The 26780-nt window shown below is 38.5% G+C and overlaps 1 protein-coding gene and 1 non-coding gene across 7 annotated transcripts in view; one reads left to right on the plus strand and one right to left on the minus strand.

Annotated features, from left to right (window-relative positions):
• The window catches only part of Rbm33 (RNA binding motif protein 33), a 106610-nt gene that overhangs the window by 12265 nt on the left and 67565 nt on the right, over positions 1-26780 (plus strand). For 4 of the 6 annotated variants that reach the window (XM_003469779.4, XM_063250828.1, XM_063250829.1 and 1 more), the window contains exons 2-6: positions 5100-5178; positions 15382-15430; positions 17666-17742; positions 19366-19678; positions 22534-22653. In XM_003469779.4, the coding sequence (XP_003469827.3) occupies positions 5100-5178; positions 15382-15430; positions 17666-17742; positions 19366-19678; positions 22534-22653 (638 nt within the window). The remainder of the gene's footprint in view (positions 1-5099; positions 5179-15381; positions 15431-17665; positions 17743-19365; positions 19679-22533; positions 22654-26780) is intronic. The other 2 variants (XM_063250830.1, XM_063250832.1) reach the window with 1 other exon arrangement.
• On the minus strand, positions 7141-7277 carry LOC111756779 (small nucleolar RNA SNORA2/SNORA34 family). Its single transcript, XR_002791197.1, has one exon. It is a non-coding gene; the product is annotated as a small nucleolar RNA SNORA2/SNORA34 family (small nucleolar RNA).

Raw genomic sequence — 26780 nt, forward strand, 5'->3', positions numbered from 1 at the left:
ATGTATTACATTGTTTTTTTAAGATTGATTCTTGAGGGGCTGGGGATTTAGCTCAGCGCCTGTCTTGCAAGCAGGCATTCGTGAGTTCGATCCCTGGTACCAATAAAAAAAGAAAAAAAAGATTGATTGTTGAATGTTAAATCACCTCTCATTGCTGGAAAAACTGCTGTGTAGTGATGTGAATTGTCCTTTTAATACATTATTGATGTTCATTTGCTAACAAGGGATAGTAGTCTGTAGATTTTTTTTTCATTTTAATATCCTTATTTAGATTTAAGATGGCTCATAATACGTAGCTTGGAAGAATTTTTGTAGCCTGTTTCATTGTACCTGCTGTCATTATTTATTTCCTCTGCTAGTTTTTGGTTTACTTTGCTTTTTATAATTTCTCAAGATGTAAAGTAGGTGATTGAGATTCTCTTTGTTAATGTAGGTATTTTTAGCCGCAAATTTCTCAAGGTGTGAAGTAGGTGATTGAGATCCTCTTTGTTAATGTAGCTGTTTTTAGCTGTAAATTTCTCTTGAGTACTGTTTTCTCTGGGGCTATACATTTTGTTATCTCGTGCATTTGTTGTTTTTTTCTGGTACTGAGAACCAAACTCAGGACCTCATGCCTGCCAGGTGAGCAGCTGTGCCATGAGCAGTGTCCTTGGCCTGATTTTTGTGGTCTTTCATCTCAAAAACACCTTATTTTCAATTAGATTTTCTTGATACATTTTAGATACACATAATGATCACATTCATCATAGAGAACTTGCACCTGTACATGATGTAACTTGGTTTTTTTACCCATTCTCTTACCATCTCTTTCCCCTCCCCACTTAAAAATTTGTTTCTATTTTGTCCTCCTTTTCTCAGTTTTTAAAAAAACTTATTGTGGGAGACAACTCCAGTGATTCCCCTTGAATATAAAACAATTACTGCACCTCTGATTATTTGGCGACTTATTTCATTATATTCAATGTAGAGAGCTGCTAGGGTATTTCCTTCTTTCTTCACTTGGCTCTAACTAAGCATTGCAAATAAGGCTAGCAGAGGTGCTGGTATGTAATTTCTAAAGCTGACAGACAGTCCTGTCTCCTCACATTGTGTTCTACATTTAAAGGATATGAGCACAGCGAGATGTTAGAGCTAATAGCTCCAGGAATGTCAGCTGGGTAGGAGCCTCAAGGTGAAGAGGCTATGACTTTCCAGGGCACAAAAGTTTGTGTTCCCACCATCCTCACTGTCACTCATCCCTGAGCCACCCCCCTTCTTCACAAGATAATAAATTCTGGGAGAGGCCTGGGGTCAGGGCCTTTGTCCGCATGTCCTCACTGGGATTTGACTTAGGACCCCTTGGCTGCCCTTAACTTTAAATATGTCTTGGTGACTTTACTCTGCCTGGGTTGCATTGGTAGTGGTAGGTTGGAATTGGTAGGATTCCAGTGATGTCTCAATGGGATTACAAATAAAACCTTTTGGATTGTGAGGAAAACTAGAAAGAAGATTACAATACTTGGTGGATGACTGAACTCAGTAGTTGGGATTATAATACTTATCCCTTTTTCTTTTCCCCTGCCCCTTTCCCTTGTTCCCCTTTCCCTTTGAACATTTTCCTACTGTTTCACAATACCTATTGTATATTTTGGTTCTTTACAGTTTTGGTTTCTCACACAAGAGAAACACTGTGGCATTTACATGTGTCTGGTTTATTTCACTTAAGGTTATGATCTCAAAGTGCACCCATTTACCTAGAAAAATGTGTTGAGCTTATCTTTATGGTAGCATAGTACTCCATCATATTAAAAAAACTCACATCTTCTTTATCCCATTCACCAGTTAATGGGGATTTGGGCTATTTCCAAGATTTGACTATTATAGACTCTGCCACTATAAACATGAGTGTGCATATATTGGTATTGTATGATGCTTTTAATTCCTTTGGGAAGATACCAAGGCGGGGAATAGCTGGATCAAATGGAAACGCTTGTCCTAGTTTTTTGAGGAATTTCCACATTGATTTCTACAGTGGTTGCACCAGGCTACACTCCCACCAACATTGGAGAAGGGTTCTTTTTCCCCCACAGCCCTTCTCTCATTTGTTATTGGTTGATTTCTTCATAATAGCTACTTTTTCTGGGATGAGGTGGTGTCTTAGCATTGTCTAACACATTTTATTTTCAAAGTAATAACTTTGGCTTGTTGGTTGATTTTTGTGTATGTTTCCATTTATTTGTGAATTTTATGTTATTTTCCGAAAGCTAGTTTTGCTAGACTTAAAGATTCTTCTTTGAGCTCTGCTGCCCTGGTTGATACTGTTTCTGATGAGAATCAACTATTGCAGTTCCTCTGTAAGTGTTGAGTCATTTTTCTCCTGTTTTCAGATTCTGTTCTTGGTTTTGAGCTGCTTTTTTTCTTTTTTCGTGTTATTGGGGATTGAACTCGGTGCCTGAGCTGCATCCCTATCTGTAGAGAACCACTGGACTGGCTCTTCTTCAATACAGAACAGTTTCCTTAGTTAATTATCTTCATGTGCCGATGTATACAGAGCTGGCTAGGCTATTTCCTTTTCCCTTCAGGTGGCTCTAAGCAATATAAATAGGGCTGGCTGAGGTACTGGTATGTTGTCTCTGATGCCAAGGACAGCCCTGCTTCCTCACTTTCAGTGTTTCTCTCTAAAAGGTTGAGCACAACAGAGCCAACAGCACCAGGATTGTCAACTGGGTTCAAGCCTCGAAATAAAGCTATGACTGCTGGGCATATAATCCAGTGGCATAGCAACTGCTTGGCCAGCCTGAGATTGTGAGTTTAATCCCCAGTACAAAACAACAACAATAACAAAAAAAAAAAAAAAAAAAAAAAAAAAAACAACCGTGACTTTACAAGGCACAAAAGTTTACATATCAAAAACTGAGGCAGTAGGCCCCTAAACGTTAACTGTTTACCTTAGTTGTATTATGCAGATTGGTACTCCTGCATGTGCTTCTCTTTGCTGTAGTGGAGATGCTTTTGGCCACTTAGGTAGCTCAGCTCATATTACTTACTTAATTTCTGCCATTCTCAGAGTCACTCATCTTCATACCACTTCCTTCTTCATAAATTAATAAATCTGAGGTGAGGCCCTGGACCCTCGTTTGGACCAGACTCAGGACGCCTTGCTGCCTGTAACTGTAAATATGTCTTAGTGTCTTTATTCTCACTGTGAGTTGCACTGGAGGTGGACCGAGAGGGGGATGGGGAAGAAGAGATTCCTATACCTATCCCTTTTTATTACTTAACTTTGAGATGGGATAAGTTGTCCAGGCGGGACAAGAACTTGTGATCTCCTGCCTCATCCTCCCTCAGTACTGGGGTTGCAGTGTGTGTCACTGCACCCCACTACTTGTGGAACATTTTGACTGAGTTTATGGACGCTTTCTGATGTATTGTGTTGTGGTGTATTATGGCAGTAACATAGACAGTCATGCGTGTGTCTTTGCAGTGTCAGAATAGTTGAATGTTTGACTGTTGGTGGATTCACAAGCTCCATTAGTTTGACAGGCTATACTTCACCAGGTAATCTCATTTCACTTGGTGTTGTGACCGTGGCAATTTCAAGTTGTGTGTTCATTAACCACTAATTTCTAACACCTATAAATCCCATTGTACTAAACTACAGAAAGTTGGAAAAGACTAAAGACTATAGAAGTTATGGCCTCAGTGCAGGGCTGTGGATATAGCTCAGTGGTAAAGAGCCTGCTTAGTATATGTGAGGACCTGTGGTGGCTCTCCAGCCCCACAAAAAGAAAAAGAAACAGAAACAACAACAGAAAACCCCACTCAGTGCAGTGAGGCAGTTCATAGAACCTGTGCAGAGTCAGTACCAGTGCAGTCACTGTGCGGGTTCAGGTGTGGGGTTAATTTACTGTCATGGACATGCTCAGGGTAAGGCTCTGGACCACGTCATGGAATGGGCAGCATGGGTTTGGGAAGGGTTGCGCTGGTTGGTGAGTGAGATTGTGTGGGAGTTTGCAGCCTGATGATCCTGGAGAGGCTGTGCTGAGGCTCTGAGGAAGTGATGGGGTGTGTGTTGCGGTAGTCAGAAGTGTTTCTCCTTGTCTGTGTCTGACTGTGCTTTGGGCTGGCAAATGTGAATTTGGTGTGTCCAACATCTGGTGGAGGTTTACTTGTACAAAAAAGTTGTTTTTCACTGTATCTAGTCCTGCTTAGTCCTCAGTTTTAATCTAAGGTTGGTATGTCTAGGGGTAGGGGTAGGGTTAGGGTTAAGATTAGGCTGTTTTTTTTTTTTTTTTTTTCCCCACAAATTGTTTTTTTAATGCATCTAGGCCCAGGCATTTCGCCTTGACCTTAATTAAACCTAAAGAGATGTAACTCATAGCAAGGTTCAGCCACACTACTGCTTTACAAGTATCAATTAATGTTTTCCTAAACATTTTAGAACTTTTCAGCCGTTGTTTCTTAGGATACTCTGTACCTTTCTGTTTCTGGTAGTTTCCATGTGTGTTACAGTGTCCATGTTTTTCTCAGGCTATGTTCTTTTATTTTTTTCAGTTCTGCCAACACAAATCTATTCTTTGCCTCTTTGCTGAGTTCTATTTTTTAGTTAGTGAATTTGGTTCTTGTTAATAATTTGTCTCTTTGCTCATACTAATACTAATATCCCTTTTTAAAAAAAGTGCTGATGATTGTAGTCAACATTTTTCCATTGAGTATATCCCAACCCTTTTATTTTTGAGACAGGATCTCGCTAAGTTGGCCAGGCTGGCCTTGAACTCTTAATCCTTCTGCCTCAGCTTCTAAGCCTCTGGTTTCACCTCCTCTGTAGGTTTCATCCTCCTCTGTAGGATGAAAATGTTGATAAAAACAAAACAAAAACAACTGTATATCAGAGTCTTCTGATTTGTCAGTCCCTGTATTTAAAAATGTATTGTCACTTTTAATTTTCTAGCAAATTTGTGAGACATATTATAGGAAAAAAGCCTGATGGTTGCATATGAAACTTTCACATCTTCAGGTGGCAGGCCAGAAATTCTTAAACAAGTTGTGTAAATAGCTGATTATTTTGTTGTATTGTTCTTAATTTAGCAAAACTAACTTGAGTGGATTCTTTCTCACAGATGATGACTTTGACCAGTTTGATAAACCTGGTGCGGAACGGTCCTGGAGAAGAAGAGCTGCGGATGAAGACTGGGACAGGTACATACATACCTGTGCCTCACCTGGGAGTCTGTCCTTTCATGAGTCTGTAACTTAGCTGTGTAGAGATATGTGTAGAGATGAGTCTGTCACTTAGCTGTGGAAACAGTGCGCTGGCTCCCTGATACCCTTCCAACTAGTGGGCCTCACTCTTACGCTCCGGTGAGTGCTGTCCAGGTGGACAGCAATAATAAGCCCTGTTCCACACCTGCACTGTGTGTAGGACTATACAGAACTTAGGCTTTCCTTGTCTCCATGTTTTTATACAGTGATGGCATTGACTGTAGATACCCAGAAGCTTTTCTAGAGTAGTCGAGTTGGAGAGTTCCTTTTGTTTCATACCCTAATTAATATGTTGCTAAACTTTAAAATGTTTATCATTTTTATATAAAAATTTTTAAAGTGTCCCACCCCCACATAGGTTCTGTCTATGTAATTCATTCAGACTGGCCTTGCACTCATTATGTAACCCAGGCTGGCCTCAAAACTCAACAGTGATCCTTTTGCCTGTCTTCTGAATGCTGGGATTAAAGTTGTGGGCCACCATACTGTTGTAACATATGTTGATTTTAGTTTGTACTTCACATACTGCATATCCTGATGAAAATGACTGTTTGGGAATTCACATTTGTAGATAGTATAAAACTGTGGCAGAAATGACAGCTTGTCAAGTCAGTGTGGTGGTCACCTCTGTTGAGTCCAGGAGAGATGAGAAGAATGTGTTTGGAGGGAGTAGACAGTGGGGCTTCTTCGAGGTGGTGGAGTTGAGGATGTCCATGACTCGCTACAATTTTCTAACCATCTTAAGTGGGACAACACTGTTTAAAACTTACTTTGGACTTGCATACAATCAGAAAGTTAGGTAATAAAAGTGAATGGATCTGACTATAAAGAACAAAGGTATTGTAATGAAAAGAATTCCTAAATCCTGTTTGTAAAGAATGACCTGGAAATTTTATAGAGTAAAACTGAGAAACATTGCAGTTCTTAGAGTTTACATGGTTGATTTCTCTCCATTTGATGTGTTAGTCAGAATTCTCCAGAGAAACAGTAAAGGTGTCAGTACACAGGTTTGTAATGAGGGATTGAAGCTTGCAGTTGTGGAGACTGAGAAGTCCCACAGTATGCTATCTACAAGATGGGAGATCTTGGGCTCTTCAGTACAGCCCAAGTCCCAAGAACAGGAGCCCAGAGCACTGAGACAGAAGGAGGTAGGTATTATATTGCAAGAAGGTGAGTTTGCCCAAACTCTGCCTTCTTTTGGCTAATGTTTATCCATATTGGCAAGGGTAAGATTAGCTTTTTTTTCTTTTTATTTTAAAGAGGGTAAAATTAAACACAATAAAACAGAACAAAATAGGCTATAAGAAAGCAATGTAAGAGATATAAATTTCAAAGCTAGACGACCTGAGATCTTCACTGTCTATCATATTGTCTCTTGTTTTCTTCCAAATAGTTGTCCATGTCTTTGCATACAGAGAATTCATACAAAGCAACATAGTATGAAACTGATCCGAACAGAATGAGGAAAGCGTTTTAGGTCTTCAAAACCAGACAATAGGGAAGTTATTAATGGCTGTCGTAGAGTCTCTTTCTCTTCAAAATAGCTGACTGTACTTTCATGTATATTGAAGTTCAACAAAACAAAACAGGCAGCAGGGGGTGGTTGCTTGGTTTCCTGGTGCTCCAGGTCCCGCCATGGTGCAGGTCCCAGTAAATGCCAGAGGCTCCCATCCTGGGCCACCGCAGCCTGCCATGCTCACAGCTGCTCACCAGGGGAGGAGGGGTTGCTTGGTTTCCCAGTGCTCAAGGTCCCAGCATGGTTCGGGTCCCAGTAAATACCTGGGTGCTCCAGGTCCCGGCATGACATGGGTCCCAGTAAATGCTGGTGGCTCCTATCCTGGGCTGTGGAGCCTGCCACGCTCACAACTGCTCATGGGGCAGGGGGTTTCTTCTTCTTTATGCTGTTTCTTTCTGGTGAGTTGACCATTTCACTAGCCAAGTTTTGAAATGGCCAACAGACCATAGAAAAACATCTCTTTAGGCTCCTGCTTGAAACCAACAGCGTCAGGAACCTGTCGGCCTTAATTCAGGGCCAGTTTTTTTTTTTCTTACACTGCTGATTCAGACACCCTCAGATGTTCATACCTTAGTCTAAGTTGACACATAAAATCTGCCATGTGCAATAATGAACTAAGTTATAAAGTCTTTTATAACTCTTAGCAGATTACTCCTCACTTAGATTTCCTCTTTACCTAGTCTGTTTTTATCTCCATGTGTTTTTCTTCTGAGTTTGTCTTTTTTTTTTTTTTTTTTTTTTTTGGTACTGGGGATCGAACTCATGACTGTGCTTGCAAGGCAGGCGCTTATGCCACTGAGCTAAATCCCCAGCCCTGTCTTTTCTTTATTAACTTAGAGATTCTTCATACTTTTCAGAAATTTATTTTTTGTTGCTTGGAGATATCTCCCCCAGTCTGACATGTATTCCTTTAAAAAATAATTTTTAAATAAGCTATACAAATAATATAGTCGGATTTGTAATCTTTTCTGTATGCTTTGTTTTTTTAATTAAAATATGAAAAAAATCACCGATTTTTCAAATTACGGGAAGGTTCCAAGAGTAACATAAAAACTCCCACTTGATCTTTTCTTAAACTCTCCAACTGCTTTTTGTTACATTCATGTGTACTTTCTTTTATATGTGTATAGAAATTTCATGCACCATTTGATAGCATATGGTAGCATCATACCCTATATTTTTTAATGCTTCAGTGTGTATTTTTTAAGCATATAGTATTTCTCAGGAATGGAGACTTTTACTTTCTTTGTTACTTTTCATTCTAAGGGAGATTAATGAAACATGCAATTTTATTTTTAAAATATCTACAGTGATTGCAAAATTTGTTAGTTGTCCCAATAATGTCCTTTATAGGCTAAAAAGAAGTGTCTTTTTGTTCTGGTCAGGATTGAACTCAAAATCTGCATTGCATTTTTCTTTTGTCTTTTTTTTTTTTTTTTTTTTGGTCTTTTTCCTTTTTATCGGTACTGGGGATCAAACTCAGGACTGCCTGCTTACAAGGCAGGCGCTTGTGCCACTGAGCTAAATTCCCAGCCCTGCGTTGCATTTTTGTTTCATACTGTGAAAAAGTTCTGTAGCTTTTTGTTTGTTAGGATTGGCATTGTTGAATACTACAGAATATTTATTTTGTAGATTGAACCCAATTTGGGCTTATTTATGTCCACATGGCTAGGGTTAGGCTATGCTTTCTGGGTGCTAATCAGGAACCCTGAGGAGGTGAGACTGTACCTTCTCAGTGCCTCACTTCAGGAGTGCTGGGGAGTGGGAAGGTGTTTTCTGCTTTTTGTCCTGGAGAAAATTTTTTATCACCTTGTATTCTTAGTGTGTCCTGTGTGTTTCTGTGAAAGCTTTTTTCCCTTTGAAGCTTGCTATGTAATCTGCCTGAAATTAAGTAAATTGGTTTATTGAAGGGAAACTTTTGGGGATTGAACCCAGGGTCTTTACTCTGAGCGGGTGCCCCAGCCTGTTTTTATTTGTATTTTGACCTTGGGTCTTGTTAAGGCACCAGATTACGAGAGTTGGGCTTAAACTTGTACCAGGAATCGAACTCAAGACCTCGCACTTGCCAGGCAGGCACTTATGCTGCTGAGCGAAATCCCCAGCAAGTTGAATGAATTTAAAAACATATTAAAATAGCATAATTCAGTAAACCCAAGGTACCATTATCTAACTGTAGCACTTATTAACTCATATATAATCTTGTATCTATATGCTGCAATACCCCTCAAATCATAGACGTAATTTCATCTAAAAATATTTTGGAAAACCAGGTATAGTGGCACATGCTTATTATCCTACTATTCAAGAGACTGAAGTAGGAGGATTGCTGTGAGTTCGAGGCCAGCCTGGACTATAAAGTGATTTCAAGTCCAGCCTGAATCATATAATGACATTCTACATCAAAAAAGACCAAAAAATTTTTAAAAAGTTGGAATGTTATTCTCTCAAAAGGGATTTCAAATATATTCATAACAGTTGTCTAAAAATAAGATTCATTGTCATGACTCTTATGGCTTGTCTAGATGGCCCCCTATGCAGTCATAGGTGAGGTTTTCAAAGGTGGCTGTATCTAGAGTGTATGATGCTGGGGTTAAGCATTTGATGCTGAGATCAAGGGTGTGTGTCTATTGAATTAGTCCAATGATTGGTTTGATGTAGTTGTGGGGTGGATTAAGGGGGGCCCCACACTGATGGGAGTGCTATCCATCCTAAGGGCACATAGGCTGGATAAGGGGTGAATGACAGAAAAACAGTTTCTGGTCATTTGTCGCTTGCTGCTTGCTGCCATGCTGCTTCTGCCTTCTGCCTGCCATGAACTATTTCTCCTCTGCCATGTACCACCCTGCCTTGGAGTCAGCCAACTATGAACTGAAAATTGTATAAATTCAGAGCCAAATCCAAATAAAGCCTTTCCTCTCTTAAAACTTTAGTTGGATATTTTCTCGGCATCAAGAAAAAGTTTTAAAGATTGTCTGTTATATATTTAGATTGTGTGTGTGTGTGTGTGTGTGTGTGTGTGTGTGTGTATTCATGCACATTAGATATATAAGCCGGGCATGGTGTTGCACATCTGTAATCCCAGCACTTGGGAGGCTGAGACAGGAGGATTCCTATGAGTTTGAGACCAGCCTGGGCCACATAGCAAGATCCTGTCTCAAAAACGCAAAAAATCCCCATATATAAACTACTTAAACAGTAAGGATACATATCTACTTCTTTATAGTTTGAAATGGATCCAAATAAGGTCCATTTATTGTAACTGACCAAGTCATTTAAGTGTTTCATCTACAGATTCCACCCCGTGTTGGTTAGCTTTCCATTGGTACGAGGAAGTACTGGAGACAGTTAACTCTAGAGAGAAAGGTGTTTTTTGGCTCACAGATTTGGAGGTTCTACTCCATGAACAAGTGACCCTATGCTTTGGGTCTCTGAGAGGGCAGCCCCACTGGTGGGAGTACGAGGATATGATGTCGGCAAAGCACTTGCCTTACGAGCTAGCAGGACAGGGAGTAAGTGGGAGATTGCACCACAGCTGGCCTAAAGGGTTGTCCCTGTTGATCTGGGCACCTCCCTCTAGACCCCATCTTTTAAAGGTTCCTCCACCTCCTCGTATTGCCACTGGGGACCAGGCCTTTAGCACATGCACCTTTTGGAAACACTCATCCAACTCAGAACTCCCTATCTTAGTGTAGTTTCTTCTTTTTTTTTTTGTAGAAGTGAAGTAGTATGTCTTGTAGAATTTCTGCTTTTGATGTGTGCGCCCTCTGAGGTATTTGTAGGGTTTCCTTTGCCCCTTGTATTGATGTAGAATAATAGATCTGGAGTTTGGTATGTTCGAGTGGCGAGGGAGGGAGGAAGCCTTGTGCGTTCTGTGCACCTCCGCTGGGAGCTGCACTGTGTCTGACGAGCTATACGCAGTTAAGGCACTTTCTGATACCTCTTACATTTCTGCAAGCCATTTGGTTCTTCAGGGTTGAAATTAGGAAAAACGAGATGATTCAGTTCTTAGCTTTTATGTACTAATTTCCAAGTGAGCATTCTGCAAGAGTAAAATTGGTTTATGGAATATTTTAAAATAGTGAAAGTAAATATTGGTTGTTTTGTTTATCCATTGTAGCTATTGATGGGCAGACTGGGCCAATGTTCTTGTTGGCTTTTGAGAACATTTGATGTGATTTTAGTTGTCTTTGGCAACTTTTATGATTGGATCTTGCATTTTGGTCATGGCGTGAGACAAGACTCTAGTAGTTTCTATTACTTCCCTCAATACCAGTCACGTTCCAGTGTTGTTTGTGAACCATCTCTTCCTTTTTCACTGTCTTTTGTGGCATGTTTGCATGTGTGAAGATGTGGTATCGTGTGACCTCTTGCTTGTTCTCTTCTAAGCATTAAACAGCCTCTTCTGAGTGTTACACAGTGCAGGAAGAAGTGGAAGGTTAGGAAGACTGAATCAGATTGTTATGAAAAATTTATTGCTATATTGTTTTAAAGCCTTTTTTAAAAGATGTGTGTGTGTATTGTCTATTTACATGCAAGAAGAGAGAACTTCAAGGTTTGAACTGAAAACCATTGAATGAAGAGTCCATTACAAGATAGTGAGCCGGGTGCAGTGAAAGGGGAGTAAGAGTTCTCTTCTGCCCAGCATTCTGGAGCTGCCTTCCATCAGCTGGATGTGTCCATAAGCCAGCGGCAGGGACAGCCTGAGACAGCACTGAGAGCCAAGTCCAGGCCTAGAGCTGGTGGAGATGGCAGGAGCGTGGACTGGTGTGGGGAGGACGTGAGGTGACAGGCGCCTGTGCAGCAGTCATGCTGTCCCACTTGCGATTTCAAAAGGCTGCAGCCAGGTCCTTGACAACTGGTCACCTCTGAAGCTGCCAGTTTGGGCAAGGAATGGCCGCAGGTACCTTGTTAGTGGTAACAGTTGGAGGATTCCTCTTGCGAATGACAGTAAGACAATTGTATCTATCTGGCTTTGTGAATGTGTGCATGGTTGTTAGATTTGGACTTGGAAACAGGCTGAGTTCCTTTACTGGGGCCCTAGCATTCTAAGAGGGATGGTGCTAGGCAAGTTATTTCACTTCTCAGTCTGGGCTTCCATGCTTAAGCCCCTGGTGATATAACTGACCACAGGGGAGGATTTTGATACTGATTAAAAGCTCATCACTGCACAGGACTTACCTCAGTGCCTGGCTCTTTCTGTATACTGAATAGATGTTGATTTCTTGTTCTCTCACTTGTGCTTGTTTTAGTCCTTTGGGATTAATCCTGTCTCCCATCCTGTTTCTCATTAATCATGGCAGCAAGTAAGTGCCCCCTCTTCTGTACACTCCACTCATTTTCTAACTGATGGAGTAGGTAGTTTATTGTTTTGTTTTGTTTTGTCTCCTTTTTGAGACGGGGTTTCACTATGCAGTTCAAGTCCAAAAAAGTTTTGGTACCAGGAGTTGAACTCAGGACCTTGCACTTGCCAGGCAGGTGCTTGTGATGCTGAGCTATATCCCTGGCTCCTTGAACTCACTTTGTATCCCAGGCTGGCCTTGAACTTGCAGTGATCCTCAGTGATCCTCCTACTCAGCATCCCAAGTAGTGGGTTTAGAGGCATTTGTCACTATGCCAAATTTGAGAGTAGGTAGGTTTTTTTTTTTTTTTGGTACTAGGGATGGAACTTACCACCTTATGCTTACCAGGCAAGTGCTTGAGCCACTGAGCTAAATCCCTGGCCCTGAGAATAGTGTTAAAGATGGGTTTCATAATTCCAGATGCCTTTTCGTGTCAGCAGAGATCACAGATACTTGCTAGTGTTTTGTTTGTCTAATTACTAACACTTGCCCTAACATCATAATTAGTGTCCTGGGAAAATGGTTTTACTGTCCATTTTCAGTTGCTTAATTTTTTTTAAAATTTTATTTAAGGAGAAAAAGAAAAAAAATACAGAAAAAGGGTACAAGTTATACAGAATTTCAGAAAAAATAAACAGTAGGAAATCACTAATTACATATTGTCATCTTAGAAATAGTTGTTGAAGTTACAAAATTAAAGCATATAGAGGGGACTTTCAAACAGTGAGACTGCAAACAGTTTTGTTCAATGATCCAACAAAACTCAGTAATATGGTTATCTATCTTATACACTTAAATATATATGCAGTTATATCTTTTAGAGAACTTTCTTTTCTTTTGTACAATGACAATTACACATTTTGGGTTTTATTGCTCCCACAGTTCTTACTACTTTTTCTTTTTGAAGAAAGTAAAACCAAATGTGACATACCAGGACAGAGTCAGTCAAATCAAAAGGATGGACATAATACATAATGTAAAAACAAAATACAAGGTGATCAACAATGGTTACCATAATGCCTCTTGTTATCTTAAAAAGAATTGCCTATATCATCAGTTATAATAAAATTGAACAAAACAGTAAAGAATAAGACCAATAAAACCAAAACATTGGCGACATTAGAGGACTTCAAAAGAAGATAATAGTCAACCAGAATGGGCGTCACAATAAGGAAAATCAGTCAAAACCAGATGGTGAGAGCAATACAGAGTTTCAAATCAAGTTAATAGGAAATCAAAGTGGGTTACTGTAATATATCCTGCTATTTTTTATTTTTCCCTTAATTAAAAGGATAAAAATGAAAAAGTAGATAATGAAAAGGAGATTGAGATAAAAAAAGAAGGCATAACAACAAAACAGCGCAGATCAAAACATAGCCATTTAAGCAAAATAGTGTTTCACCACAAGATAATCTCGACATAATAGTAGTTACCATAGTGTCTCTTAATTTGATAGAATATAGACTGTGCTTATCTTCAAAGAGGTGCATGTGTGTTTTGGGTCATCTAGAATCTAATTCTTAACTAGAGTGATTAACCTCACAGCAAGTTTCCCCCTCTCCTGGAGGACAGTTGCAGTATCAAAGATAGAAACACTGTCTGATAGACACTCAATAGTTTAAATATGTGGGAAAGAATGGTGTATTTCTTTCAAAGCTGTCCTGCACAAGTCTGGAAAGGATTGTTTTTCAACGGCTGTGAAGTTTTGTCCTCTGTCTGTCTGTCTTTCCGTCAGTTGTATGTTTTGTTGTTATTTTCCTCTATAAGATGAGGTTCTCTTGTTTGTTGTTATACAGTTGTGTTTTATTCATAAAATAAAAAATTGAGGGTACAAGGCTTATTTGCAAGTTTAATTTAAAATAGCTAAGAAACTTAGTGCATTAAATAACTTTTTTGTTGTTTCTAGTTATAGAAACTATTATATAGAAGTGTTGTAACTCCATATATACATTCCTCGAAATCTGAGTATTCTGTTTTTTTGAGTAAACAGTCTTAGTGCTGATCTCTCAGAACCAATAGAATTTTATTGATTGATCGATTGTCTTTTGCAGGACAGTCTTGCTATGCAGTTTGTCTTTTTTTTTTTTTTTTTTTGTACTAGGAATCGAACTCTCAACCTCATACTTGCCAGGCCACTTATGCTGCTGAGTTAAATTCCCAGCCCTGCTATGTAGTTCAGACTAGCCTTGAACTCATTTTGTAGTCCAGGCTGGCTTCAAACTCACAGTATTCCTCCTGCTTTAGCCTCCCAAGTGCTGGCATTATAGGTGTGCACCACCATGCCCAGCAAAACCTACAGACTTATAAGTAAGCCTGTTATGTTATGTTATATTATGTTATGTTATGTTATGTTATGTTATGGTGAGACAAAACAGGCTATGGTTCAGGCTGGCCTTGAACTTATTCTGTAGCCCAGGCTGGTCACGTAGGTGTATGCCATAATGCCCAGTTTACAGCCTTTATTTTAAAAAGAGGAATACTTCTGGTGAGGATATTGGTGCAGATCAGTCTCTGTGAACATTTGCACTTAGAATCATTAGTCCATTTGTGTATATATATATATATATATATATATATATATATTTTTTTTTTTTTTTTTTTTTCTGTATGCTGGTCTGTGAAGATGTTTGCTTCTAAGAAATTGGATTCTCCAGAAATAAAGACATAATCCAGTGGTAGGCATTTTCCTCCATCAAAAAATCTGGAAATGACTACCTTTTTGATTCACTTAAAGGGTCCTGCTTTGTGTGGGCCCTTCTCCCAGTCAACTTGGAAGGGAAATATGCTAGGAAATGTTTCAGATGATCACTGTGACTTCATGATATCTAAAGATAATTCTCTTAGTTACTGTGATTTAATTTTATAGCCTCATTATAGTTTAAATATTTTTAATATGTTTAGTTTTTGACAGTTTGATGAATGCCACATGATCTCTGGTTTTTGATGAATATTTAAGCTCTTTTATTTCGTCAGAAATTTTTAAAGATAGAAAGTTTAGATATTGTTTCTAATATAGTGTCTTGTTTTACAGGTAAAAGAGATGCAGATCTGCTACTGAAGTACAAAATTTAAAAAGTTTAGTCAGTTATTTCCTGTATCTTGTCTTTTTTACCTAAAAGAATGTTCCTTGTATATTTAAAAATACCATTCACTATTAATAAAGTAAAAGAAAGTATATCATTTCACATTAAAACCTCCAAGTTCCAGAGCCCCTGTTAAATTTCTATGTAACTCACAGAATTTCCAGTATTACAGGAATAATACTTTGATGTTTCCTTTTCTTAGTGAACTTGAAGATGATTTACTTGGAGAAGATTTGCTATCTGGCAAAAAGGTAAGAAAATATAGGTATTTCTGAAACAAAGCAGTAACTATTTAATGTTACTTAAAATACAGGAACACTTTGATGCATGGATACATGACTGGAAAGTGGGTAAAGATCAGCATTTTGTAAACAGTTGTGTTTTGGTTCTGTCAGAACCAGTACTTCATCATGTTAAGCACTGTGTGTCTCCCCCTCACCCTCAGTTGCAAGGCATCTGGTCTTCTGCACTGGCTCCTTTGAGGACCCTGCCCTGGCTCACTGCCTATAATATTTCTAACTAACTCAGCTGCCTGTAACAATATCAGTGCTTAGTTTTAAAAACTACTGAAATTGTGGTGACTTCTTACTCTCACCAGTTACCCTGAAGTTCGTTGCACTTTTAGGTTAAGATTCACTGGTATACTAGTGGTATAAGTATTTCAGATAGTGTGGTAGATTCACGTTTTTCCATCTAGATCATCACATCTGATTAGATGACTCTTTAAATCTTCTTTGTAATTCTGTTAAGATTTTGTATTAGAAGTACTAGTTGTGTAGTTTTCGTATAGCTTATGTTACTTTTAGCATTTTCTCTAATAATGTGGATTTCAGTTAGACTTCTTTCAAGTGAGTTTTTCTTTCTGTGTTCTGCTGCTTACTGATGATTCATTACCTGTGGCCTGTCTGTGGACTGCCACTTTCCCCCTTTTCAGCAAAGGAATGCTGAGGGTATAAGGGAACCGTGTCCAAGGAGCAGCTACTTAAACATCATTACATGCTACATGGTCACTGAGTTTTGGTTCACTGGGTTGGTTTTTTTTTTTTTATTTATTTAAATTCTTATAAGTTTAACTAAAGGGCTAAGACCTACAGAGTCAGAGGCGTAGCTAGCATGTGCCAAGCCACTGCCCAGAAAGAAAAATTTATGTTGCAGTGCCATTGATAAGTGGGATCTCTTGGTTCATTTTTGGCTATCAGAAATATGTAATGAAGAATGAAGAATATATAGTGAAATTTGAGAAACTTATTTTTGTGAGATAGAGATTAAATAGAAAAGCTAATTTTTCAGTCTTCACTTTTTTTTTGGTACCGGGGATTGAACTCTTGACCTTGTGCTTGCCAGGCAGGCACTTATGCTGCTGAGCTAAATACCTGTCCCTCCCCCGCTTTTTTTTTTTTGAATCAGGGTTTTACTATGTACTTTAGGCTAGCATTGAACTCACTTTGTAGCGTAGGCTGGCCTCTACTAGCAGTATTCCTCCTGCCTCAGCCTCCAAGTGCTGGGATTGTAGGCTTGCTCCACCATGCCTAGCCCTCAATTTTCACTTTTTAAAAAATAAATGTGTATGTGAGCATATATGTGACTTTGACTTTTGGAGGATAGTTATTAATTTATAGATGCCTTTTACACATGTGAACAATTTTAATAGGAGAGGAAAGTGAGATTTTACTCTTCATTTTAAAATATTGAGGCATATTTAACTCAACAAAATTGAGAGCTGTTTACTGAATCCCTAGACTTCCTTGCCTGCTGAGGGGATGAGTTCACCACACCATCAGGACTGAGAAGAGTGAGCTTGGGGAGTTACTTTCCATTGTGATCTGTAGTGGATAGACAGGCCCTGCCATTTCAGTTGGGTGATCAAGTTACCTTAAAAACTCTTTTTCTCTCGCTCTCTCACTCTCGCTGTGTCTCTGTCTGTCTTTCTTTGTCTTTGAGACAGGGTCTCGTTGTACATGTTAGGCTGGCCACTGGGCTCACTTTGTAGCCCAGGCTGGTGTTGAGCTTGCAGCGATCCTCTAGCCTCAGCCTCTCGAGTGCTGGGATTACAGACATGTGCCACCATGCCTAACTTAAAGTTGTATTTCTATATTGCTTTAAATATCTTCAAATATTAGATACTAACTGTTAAATTTAGTTGTATCTGAAAGATACCTTTTTTGTTTATGGTAAGGAAAGATTGTTTGAAAGTCTTCACCCAAGGATCTCTTACCCTTTTTCCTTTTGTGTTAGAATTAGAATAAAACTGACCATTACACTTAACCACTGCCATACTTCCTCATGTGTAGCAGCTAAACATTAGTCCAAAGAAGGAAGCCATATGTGTGATTCTTGATTGTCCATAGTGATATAAAACTGAAAAATGTCTGGATGATGAATGTCTCACATAAGGCTTGAAACAGTCCATTTAACATAATTTGATACCTTTGTAACATCTTTTTATGAAAGTGACATGCATTAATTAGATTTTTTATTTCAATTAGAATCAGTCAGATTTGTCAGATGAAGAACTAAATGATGACCTTTTACAGAGTGATAATGAAGATGAAGAAAATTTCAGGTACTAAATATTAATTCATTAAAAATGTTCTTTAAATTAATAGGAGCTGTTTGTAAGTTATAATTAATAGTCAGTTGTAATTGAATAATGTGCTGGTGTATCTTTTAACATTTGGCCACATCCTAAATGACTTATTTTGTATTCTGCTACAGAATCCATATGTATTGCAGTGGAGATAGATCTGCTCCTTAAAATTGGTACCGGCCTTGAATTTGATGACTTTTCAGTTCATGCAGTGCAAGTCCTAAAAACTGAGTACTGTTTCACACTACTGTTTAAAGAATTACTTTCTCCTTAGATGAAGGAGAGTGTCCTTAGACTTTTACTGCAGGTTTATATTGGTACCTTTGTTTCTATTTAGACAATTTATATTAATACATGTTCATGTGTAAATCACTGTTTTGGAAGGAGATACTTAGTATAATATCCTGGAAAATGAAAATAATTTTCCCGTTTTATAAGGAAACTTTGGCAAAATGTTTAATACTTCTTAGTTATAAATGAATTAATAAATGCATGTTAGATAGTCTTGAGTAACAGGTTTTTAAAAACTAGTTTATGAGGGCTAGGGATTTAGCTCAGTGGCATAAGCGCTTGCCTTGCAAGTGTGCAGTCCTGAGTTCGATCCCTGGTACCGATGAAAAAACGAAAAAGACAAAAAAAAAAAAAAAAGGAAAAACTAATTTATGGGTGAAAATAGTTAAATTATTCTACCAGTTACATATACTTCCTTATCACAGTATTTGATTTCATTATTATAATTTGATATTTTAAGTAAGGTTGGCCTTGATGTGTATCTTTTTAGCCAGGGGTTTGAACTCTTATGTTATATCTTCAACTTTTTGTTAGGATTGGATACTTAATATGTGTGAACATAGACTTACTTGCATATTTCTGCATTTGAAATGCTGCACCTGTTTGTTTAGTATTTAACTATGATTTATCAGTGGAATATGGTTTTTTGAAGTGGTAAAATCCTATTATTTCTCTTGAAAATTACCAATTATATTTTAGAGAAATTTGTGACTAGTATACATTTTAATTATTTGATCAAGGGGTTTTCCATATATATTTTTAATATTTTATTGTCTTGTTAAAAGGAATCTAACTTTGCTTTATATAGATTAATAAAGAAACCATTGTTCTTAAAATTCCAATTATGATTTTCTGCTTATAGAGCAGTACTCTTGTGTTTAATATAGACATTCCTAGCAACAGAGTCCATCAATTCATGCTGTGGATTAGAATAAAACATAAAATGCTTTGTTTCAGTCTTAGATTTCTGCCAGTCAGACTTTTCCCACTGGACTGATGATGCTTTGGCCAGATAACCTTCAGCCAAGAAGTAAAGTGGAGGCTCTGCCCTCACCAGAGTCTTGGGCATGGACTCAGTGCACTGTACTCTGTTGCCTGGATTCCATGCTTTTGGCATTGGCTCAGTGTTGCACTTTGAGCCTTGTTTTCACTCCTTGTTGGAGCAAAATGGCGTGGATCAATAGCTGGAATAACCTCACCAGTCCTAATTGAAGTTTTTGTTACAGCGTGTTTACAGTAGTACACTGAAAAATGATCTATTGTTGAGCTCCATGTTCAGTGGGTGTCTCTGTATTTTGTCTTCTCCAGTTCTCAGGATGTTACAATCAGTCTCAATACCACCTCTGGTATGGTTACATCGTTTGAACTTTCTGACAACACTAATGACCAGTCTGGAGAGCAGGAATCTGAATATGAACAAGGCGAGGAGGAGCTAGCTTACCACAAACCTGATGGTGCAGAATTGTATACTCAGGAGTACCCAGAGGAAGGACAGTATGAAGGCCACGACACAGAGCTGACTGAAGACCAAATAGAATATGGGGAAGAGCCAGAGGAGGAGCAGCTGTACAGTGATGAAGTGCTGGACATTGAGATCAATGAGCCTTTAGATGAATTTACAGTGAGTCTTTTGTTCTTTGTATGGCCAGAGATAACATGGCTTCCTGTGCACAGGTTTCTAGACTGATTTGAAATCTGTTTACCTCCCTTGGGAAGGAGGGAAATTAGACCTTATTATCACTGTCTGCCAGTTTCTTTATCTAAGCTATGACAAAGTTTATGTTGACAGCTTGTTTGGCCAGAGGTAATGCGCCTTTGTCACTCTGGAAGGCTGGGAAGAATGGTGACCTTGAGGATTGCACCCTAAGGAAGAAAACAGCTTTGTGTGGTGGAGATACACTGTCAGTTGTTAGAAGTACTTAATGCAGGGCTTTTATCCAGGCTTTAGACAAGATCTGATAAAGTCCTTCTAAGGTGAAAAGATTATTGACCTGCTAAAGACATCTTTAAGGTGCTAATATTCTAAAGTGATTGATGTCCTGTTCATTCATCCTTTTTGTAACTGAGAACTGTCTAAACCTGAATAAAGAGATTGGAGGTTAGTTGGGAAATGTCACACACAATTTGTTATCTGTAATCAAGAAGTAAAGATTGTGCTGATTTTTGTTTTGGAAAGATGGTTTTGGAAGATAGTATTTCTTTTTCCTGTTTAAAGTTCAACCATAAGGAAGAACAAGTAATATTTTCATGTGTTGCAATGATGCATCATCAAAAGAGATGTGTTTTTTAAAATAAGCACTGAGTGGGTAATTGTGCAGCTGTTGTGTAGAGCACTAGGGCCTTCAGAGCAGCAGGACCTGGTGAGGTAGGATGGAAACATGTCTGGTGCAGTTTGGTGCTCAGAGAGCCCATGTGACGCAGGAGTGGCTCTTTATCTGTCGATAGCTTCATTCCAGGAAAACATTTAAAAATTACTGAATTTTGGTTCCGTGTGTGTGTGTGTGTGTGTGTGTGTGTGTGTGTGTTAGAGAAAGAGAGAGATCTGCAACGAATGGTTTATGTGGAACTTTAAGATATTTAATTCCAGTCATGATTGTGTTTAGATTTGATTCTTTCTGAGTACTTGATCTTGAGTTGATAAAGCGATGGAATCTGTGGTTTTGTAAGTAGGGTCTTACAAAGGCCTTGTGAAGATTGGTACCTCCACAGCCTAATGACATATTTCAGTAATTTCTCACTAGGTGAACAAGTGCCTTTTTGGTGTGTTTGTGTATTTTCTCCCATCCAAGTACTAACCAGGCGTGACCCTGCTTAGCTTCCGAGATCAGACGAGATGGGGCGCGTTCAGGGTGTTATGGTCGTAGACGTTTGTGTATTTTCTTAAAGTAGCACATTATATTTAAAATGCCTTGTAAAGATTAAATCAAGATCTTTGAAAACTTTGCCTAGATATTTCTTAAGAGTATTATTTCTCCTGTGCATCAGGGAAATAACAAAAGTTAATCATCTCTGAGTAAGTTCACTGATGTGGTGTGTCTTTACTGACGTGTCGATCACTAAGCACACAGATATTACTAAGCCATAAGAAACCTGAACCTTGGGTCCTGCTCCTGAAGCTTGGCTCTAGTGGACAGACCTCTGCTTGGAACGAGAGAGTGTGTGGCCACATAGGAGTGCCCTTCATGTTGCGTTCTTGCAGTGTTGTGGAGAATTTCTAGTCAGTGAATTCACCCAGCTGTATATTGTTACACTTGTGGTTACACAAAGGCTCTGGATTGAAAGGCATCCTAATCATTAAGCATGAGATCTAGGTACTGAAAGAAGAAAGATGTGGCAATTTAAAAATACTCATAGGAGTCTGCCACATTAAAGAGAATTAATTTTTTTCCAGAATTAAGCCAGAATCCAAAGTAAAAATGTATGTAGAAATTCTGAAAGTAACAAGATCCTTAAGTCTGAGTTTTGCAGGTGCAAAACTCTTTACTCTTGAGAGTAAACTGCAATTTTATTTTAAAACTTACCCTCTTATAATAAGGTGTCTGTATTACTACTTAGTCTATAAAATATTAAAAATTTTATTTTAAAACTTACCCTCTTATAAGAGGCCTCTGTATTACTAGTCTATAAAATATTAAAAAGTTATTTGTTGGTGGCGTATTTTTACATGCAGTTACTGTATTTAGGCCTACAAAAATGACCATACGTTGAGAGTTCATAAATGCCCTTTCAGCTTGACAGTTTATGTGAAGAGTAGCAGGTTGCTGTTTTCTGGGGAGAGTCAGTGGTGTAGACTATACCGTAGTGTACATTTGCTGAAGTTTTGATAAGATGCTCTGGCTACCTTTGAAGTTTGACTGTTCTGCTGCTAGTGAGCCGAGGGTTATGGAATTGGATTTTGTCATAGGGTGCTCACAGTTCTTCAGCACAGTCGCAGGCAGTGTGCTTTTCCCATGTTGAGGTGAGGCAGTTGTGGAAGCGGAGGTGGTTTGCCCAGTTGCTTTCGTTGGTGCACAGACAGACAGTCACACACTATGCAGTTAACTATTAGCTCTGCAGTAAACTCTTTTGGGTTTCCTGCTTTGTGAGTGCTTGCCAGCTTAGTAACAGCCACTTGTGTTGAATTGAGTTGTCCATAGTTGTGTTTCCATTGCCTTAAAATTGGTGAGAACTGGTAAAGATTTCAGTCCCTCCTGCTGCCAGGCTCCTCTGAGAATGAGCATGTTTCTTCAGATTGCTTTTTCTGGGGTTGATTTGAAGAAGAGCTACTTTTAACAGCATGGCTCTGAAGCACAGCCCAGGCATTGAGGCATTAACCTTAGCATGTTGTGCATAGCTCCCACTATGTGTAGAGGCAGTGCTTAGCGCCCTGTGCTTGTTCTGGTTGTTGCCATCATAAAACTTGCTAAAAGCATGAGCCACAAAGATGAAAAGTGCTTCAACAACACCAAAAGCTGTTTTCTCTTTAATGGTTGTTAGGATGAAGAATACTTGCAGGCTTATGGTGGGCAACAGGGGCTGCAAGAGCAGGAAGAATGTGTTGCTGAAGATGGATTAGATGAGCTTACTGGTTCCCATATTGCTCCTGAGACAAAAGAGGTATTCATTCAACTTTTAAAAAGAGTAAAAAAATTTGCTGGTTTTTTCCCTCCAGCTTTAAAATTAGCATATTTTTAGCGTTAGTGAAAAGTTGAGACATATTTTTGATGAGTGTAGTAAAACCCCGACTTCTTAGACCCCTTAGCAAAGTGAGTTCTGCCATACTGGTTTCCAGATAGTGTGTGCCTTTTGAGTGTTGGTGTTTTGAATGGTTTTTGGTGTTATCTCAAAAATGTGATGTGTAGGTTAGTACTTCTAATTAGTTAATATTCTTTAATTTGAACTGTTAAGTCAAAAATATCTCAGGGTTCCTATATGTAGGCCTTAGGTGTTGAGGAAACGGTGAGGATAAGGCTTGGTTTCTGACTTCAAGGTACTTGGAAAGATGCTTGCAAATTCTTGTGGTGCAGAAGAAAAAGTGACAGTTCCTGAAGAGTCTCAGACACTGAGGAGTTCCTGAGGGCCTGTGTGGAAGAGGTGGCCCTCTGAAGACATCTCACAGATGGGCAGATCTGGGTGGGCCTAGAGTATGTTGCAGCTCTCTTGTCCCCCAGAGCTGGTGCTGTGGCCAAGTTATTTAGGCTACAAACCGTTCTCTTGTCCAGGGATTTACTGATTTTCTTCAACATTTTTATTTTTAGTGTTTTTTACCCTTCAGTTTTCCTTAATGATACTTCCCTATTTTTTTAAAAGAGATAATAAAAAGTGATAATACTGGCTTAACCATTTATTTACTTCAGATGTTACACCAAGGCCTTAGAAGTTCAGCCCACAGAGCATTTTGTTCACCTGTCCTTTTTCCCAGCCCCTGAACTTGCATGTTGGGTCCACAACAGGAACATTTCCTAGACATACACTTTCTTCATTCCCACAAACTAAATTTGATTTCCCTTTTTGTCTATCTCTATTCAAAACTTGTAGTGTAAATATGAGAGATATAACTAGTAGTACAGGGACTTTTCACCCAGATCTCCAATTGTAGGAAAATGTATCTAGATCAGGGAACCAAATCCAAAGCCAAAGGAGATGTTAAAAGCTTGGGGAGATCAGAGACCAGGGAAAAGTGGCTCCCCATCAAATTCTGTAGCAGTCTCCCTAGTACAAAGCTCAATCAAACCTGTAAAGTTAGAGTAATTTATACAAGTATACCTGAGAAGGAAATTGAGAAGTTAAAGGAGAAGGCTTCCAAAGAGATCCTCTCTAGTGGTAAATAGATGAGAAAGGGAAACCTAGGAATTCACAGTCCATTAATTTCATGTTGTTTTTCTTAGATTATTGGTATTTTGAAGTTGGAATATTAATTTCATTGATTTGAGAATTTTCACCTGTTGCTGGCAAATACAATTTATTAGTCAGGTGTAGGAGAAGATGTTGGAAATATTCTTAGGAGACACTTTCTATGGATTCTTTAGGTTTCTGCATATTTTACCTGCTTGACCTTTGTTGTGGAAGCTCTCTCTGTTCAAGAACATTAATATAGCCAGTGGCCTTGAGAGACTTAGCTTTTCTTCCTGTGGAGCCAGGACAGTTGTTCTCGCTGCTTTTTGTGACAGATCCGGGTTCTCTGAGCCCAGAATGCAAAGTCACTCCAGGAGCACAGCTCCCTTAGAGCCAGATCTTGTAGCCCAGTGGGAATGGGGCCTCAGATCACTGGCATTCAGTGCTGCTCAGTGTCGTTAGTAATGATCTGTCCTAGTCTGACCAGGGACCCCATCTTCTCACAACCTGTAGGAAATGTGACAGGGTGACGTCTTAGATTGCAAGAAGAGAAAGATGAGAGCTTTTACTCTCCTTGTCAGTGTCCTTTGACTTACCAATTCCATTTTAATGAGTGTATCCAAAGGAATTATTCTAAATGGCTTCAAAGATGTGTGCACCAAGTGTTTAGTTACAGGACTGAAGTAAATGGAACCAGGGTAACTTTTTATAAAGGGTTAAGCACAGTGGAAAATGCTATACCTCTGGTGCCTTAGCTTCCTAACATGGAATGATGCTTGTGATAAATTAATTGGAAAAAAACCAAGATAATATTTCTTCTCTTCAGCTCTACCCCTACACATTTAAATGTGTATGTTAATCTCAAAAAAAGTCTGAATAAATGTAGTAGCAATTGTAATTGCCTTTAGATGATAGAATTATTTTATATATCCTAGTACTTTCTTGTTTAAAAAAAGTTTGCTATTAAAATTAACTTAGAGGGTAAAGGAATTTTTTCTTTTAGAATATGAAGAAAAGGAAATACAAGGTGACTAAAATTTAATGCTTTCATTTTGAAGGTAAAGAATTAGAGGCCACATGGGTTGAACTCCTATGATTTCTTATTTAACTCTCTTGCCTGGAAATATTGTCATTATTTTTCTTTTTAAACTGTATGTCTCACAGACATACAGTTTAAAATTTTAATTTTAATTTTAGTAAATAGGATATTTTAAAAAGTTACTTACTTTATCTTTTTTCCTTGGTGGTTGATTTAACTTCTTTATGCACTTTTTGCTCAGATGGTGTGTGCGAGTACAGTACTAGGGAATGAAACTCAGGGTCTCAGATATGCTAGGCAGGCACTCAATCTCAGAGCTTCTCAGCAGCTCATAGGCCTTCACTGGCTCTTACTTGGAGGCAGGTGTGTTGATTTTCTTCCAGCAACACATATTTTAAGCTTGTTTTCTTAATTCACTGAATGTTAGTCAGCCAAAAAGATAATGACTGGGGACTCCAGTGCTGAGAAGCAGGTGTTGCTTTCCTACAGCATTTCAACAGTGTTTGTAGGCACTGGTTTTGGTGGGCATCCTCGTTGTCGAGTAAGATGCCATATATAACCGGGGTTTGGTGTTTTCTAGTTCTTTGACCCATCTCCTTAAACACCTGTTGTTGAGGAACATCTGGTTCTGCTGTCCCATGTGGCAGCATCCCTGCTCTGTCTTGAATATGAAAGAGGGAGAAAATATGTTGGAGTTTTCAAATGATTTTGGTCTAGGAACTCTTGAGGTCTGTAGGAGAAACTACTCTGTAGCTGAAAGACACAGAATTAATTCACTTGAATTGAAAGTCTTCTTCAGCCCCTTACCCCAGAGCGTTGAACAAGCACACCCAGCCCGAAGAGACATCCCCAGCCCTTTTTATGCTGAAACAGGCTCCGGCCTGCTTGCCCATGTTGGCCTGGAACTTGTACTCTGCCTCATCCTCTTGTGCAGCTGGGTTTACAGGCATGTGACATCAGGTGGCTCTTTTTATTTAATATTCTTGCTTGATTAATATAAAGAAACCACTGTACTTGAGACAAGTTAAATCAAATTATGAAGACTACCTTTTCTAATTATATAGCTGCATTAGTGTCAGGTACGTTACTTTCTTACGTAGTTTAAAAGGCTTGCTAAATTAGATAGTTTGGACATATATAGAAGAAACAAAAGAGGTATAAAAATCATAAAATACACCACTTAAAATGCTTTTAACATTGTGGTATTATTGATACTCAGGTGTAGGTCATTTGGGTCTCAGGAGTTACAGTAAATTTTGGGGATATGCATGCATATTCCATATACACTCTCTTTCAACTGATAAAGTTCCTTCTTTTTCCTTAGTCCTGACCTTTCAGAGGGAGCTCTAATCTTACTTCTCCAGCCCTGGATTGATCTTCCCTATTTTAAATTTCATGTAATCATAGCATGTCCTCTTGTGTCTACCTTTTTTGCTCCACATGCTTTTGAAATTCATTCATGTAGATACATAGGTATAATTGCTAGTTTATTTCATTCTACTTATTTCATTTTTCTGGTGTTAAATATTCAGATTGTTTTCAGTGTTTTTGTTACTATGATTTAATGAATTACAAAGGTTATATTGCTCATTTTTTGCATATATATGTGTATTTTTTTGTGGATATATTTTTGCTTCTCTAGTATTTGATGGTAGAATTGCTGAGACAGGAAGCAATAAGAAATTTTCAGATTTTTTTCCAGTACGAGCATTATTTTATACTCAGGAGAGTTCTCCTATATTTGATTTCTATCATTTGATCGTGTCAATTTCTTTGTTTAATTCTTTGAATGGGTAAATTAATTAATGTTTCAGGCTTTATTTTTCTAATGACTAACGATGTCAAGCAGATCTGTATACATAATATGATT

This window comes from Cavia porcellus, unplaced genomic scaffold (assembly GCF_034190915.1).
Source record: "Cavia porcellus strain 051 isolate PalLab524CR breed Dunkin Hartley unplaced genomic scaffold, mCavPor4.1 scaffold_6, whole genome shotgun sequence".
Classification (NCBI taxonomy): domain Eukaryota; kingdom Metazoa; phylum Chordata; class Mammalia; order Rodentia; family Caviidae; genus Cavia; species Cavia porcellus.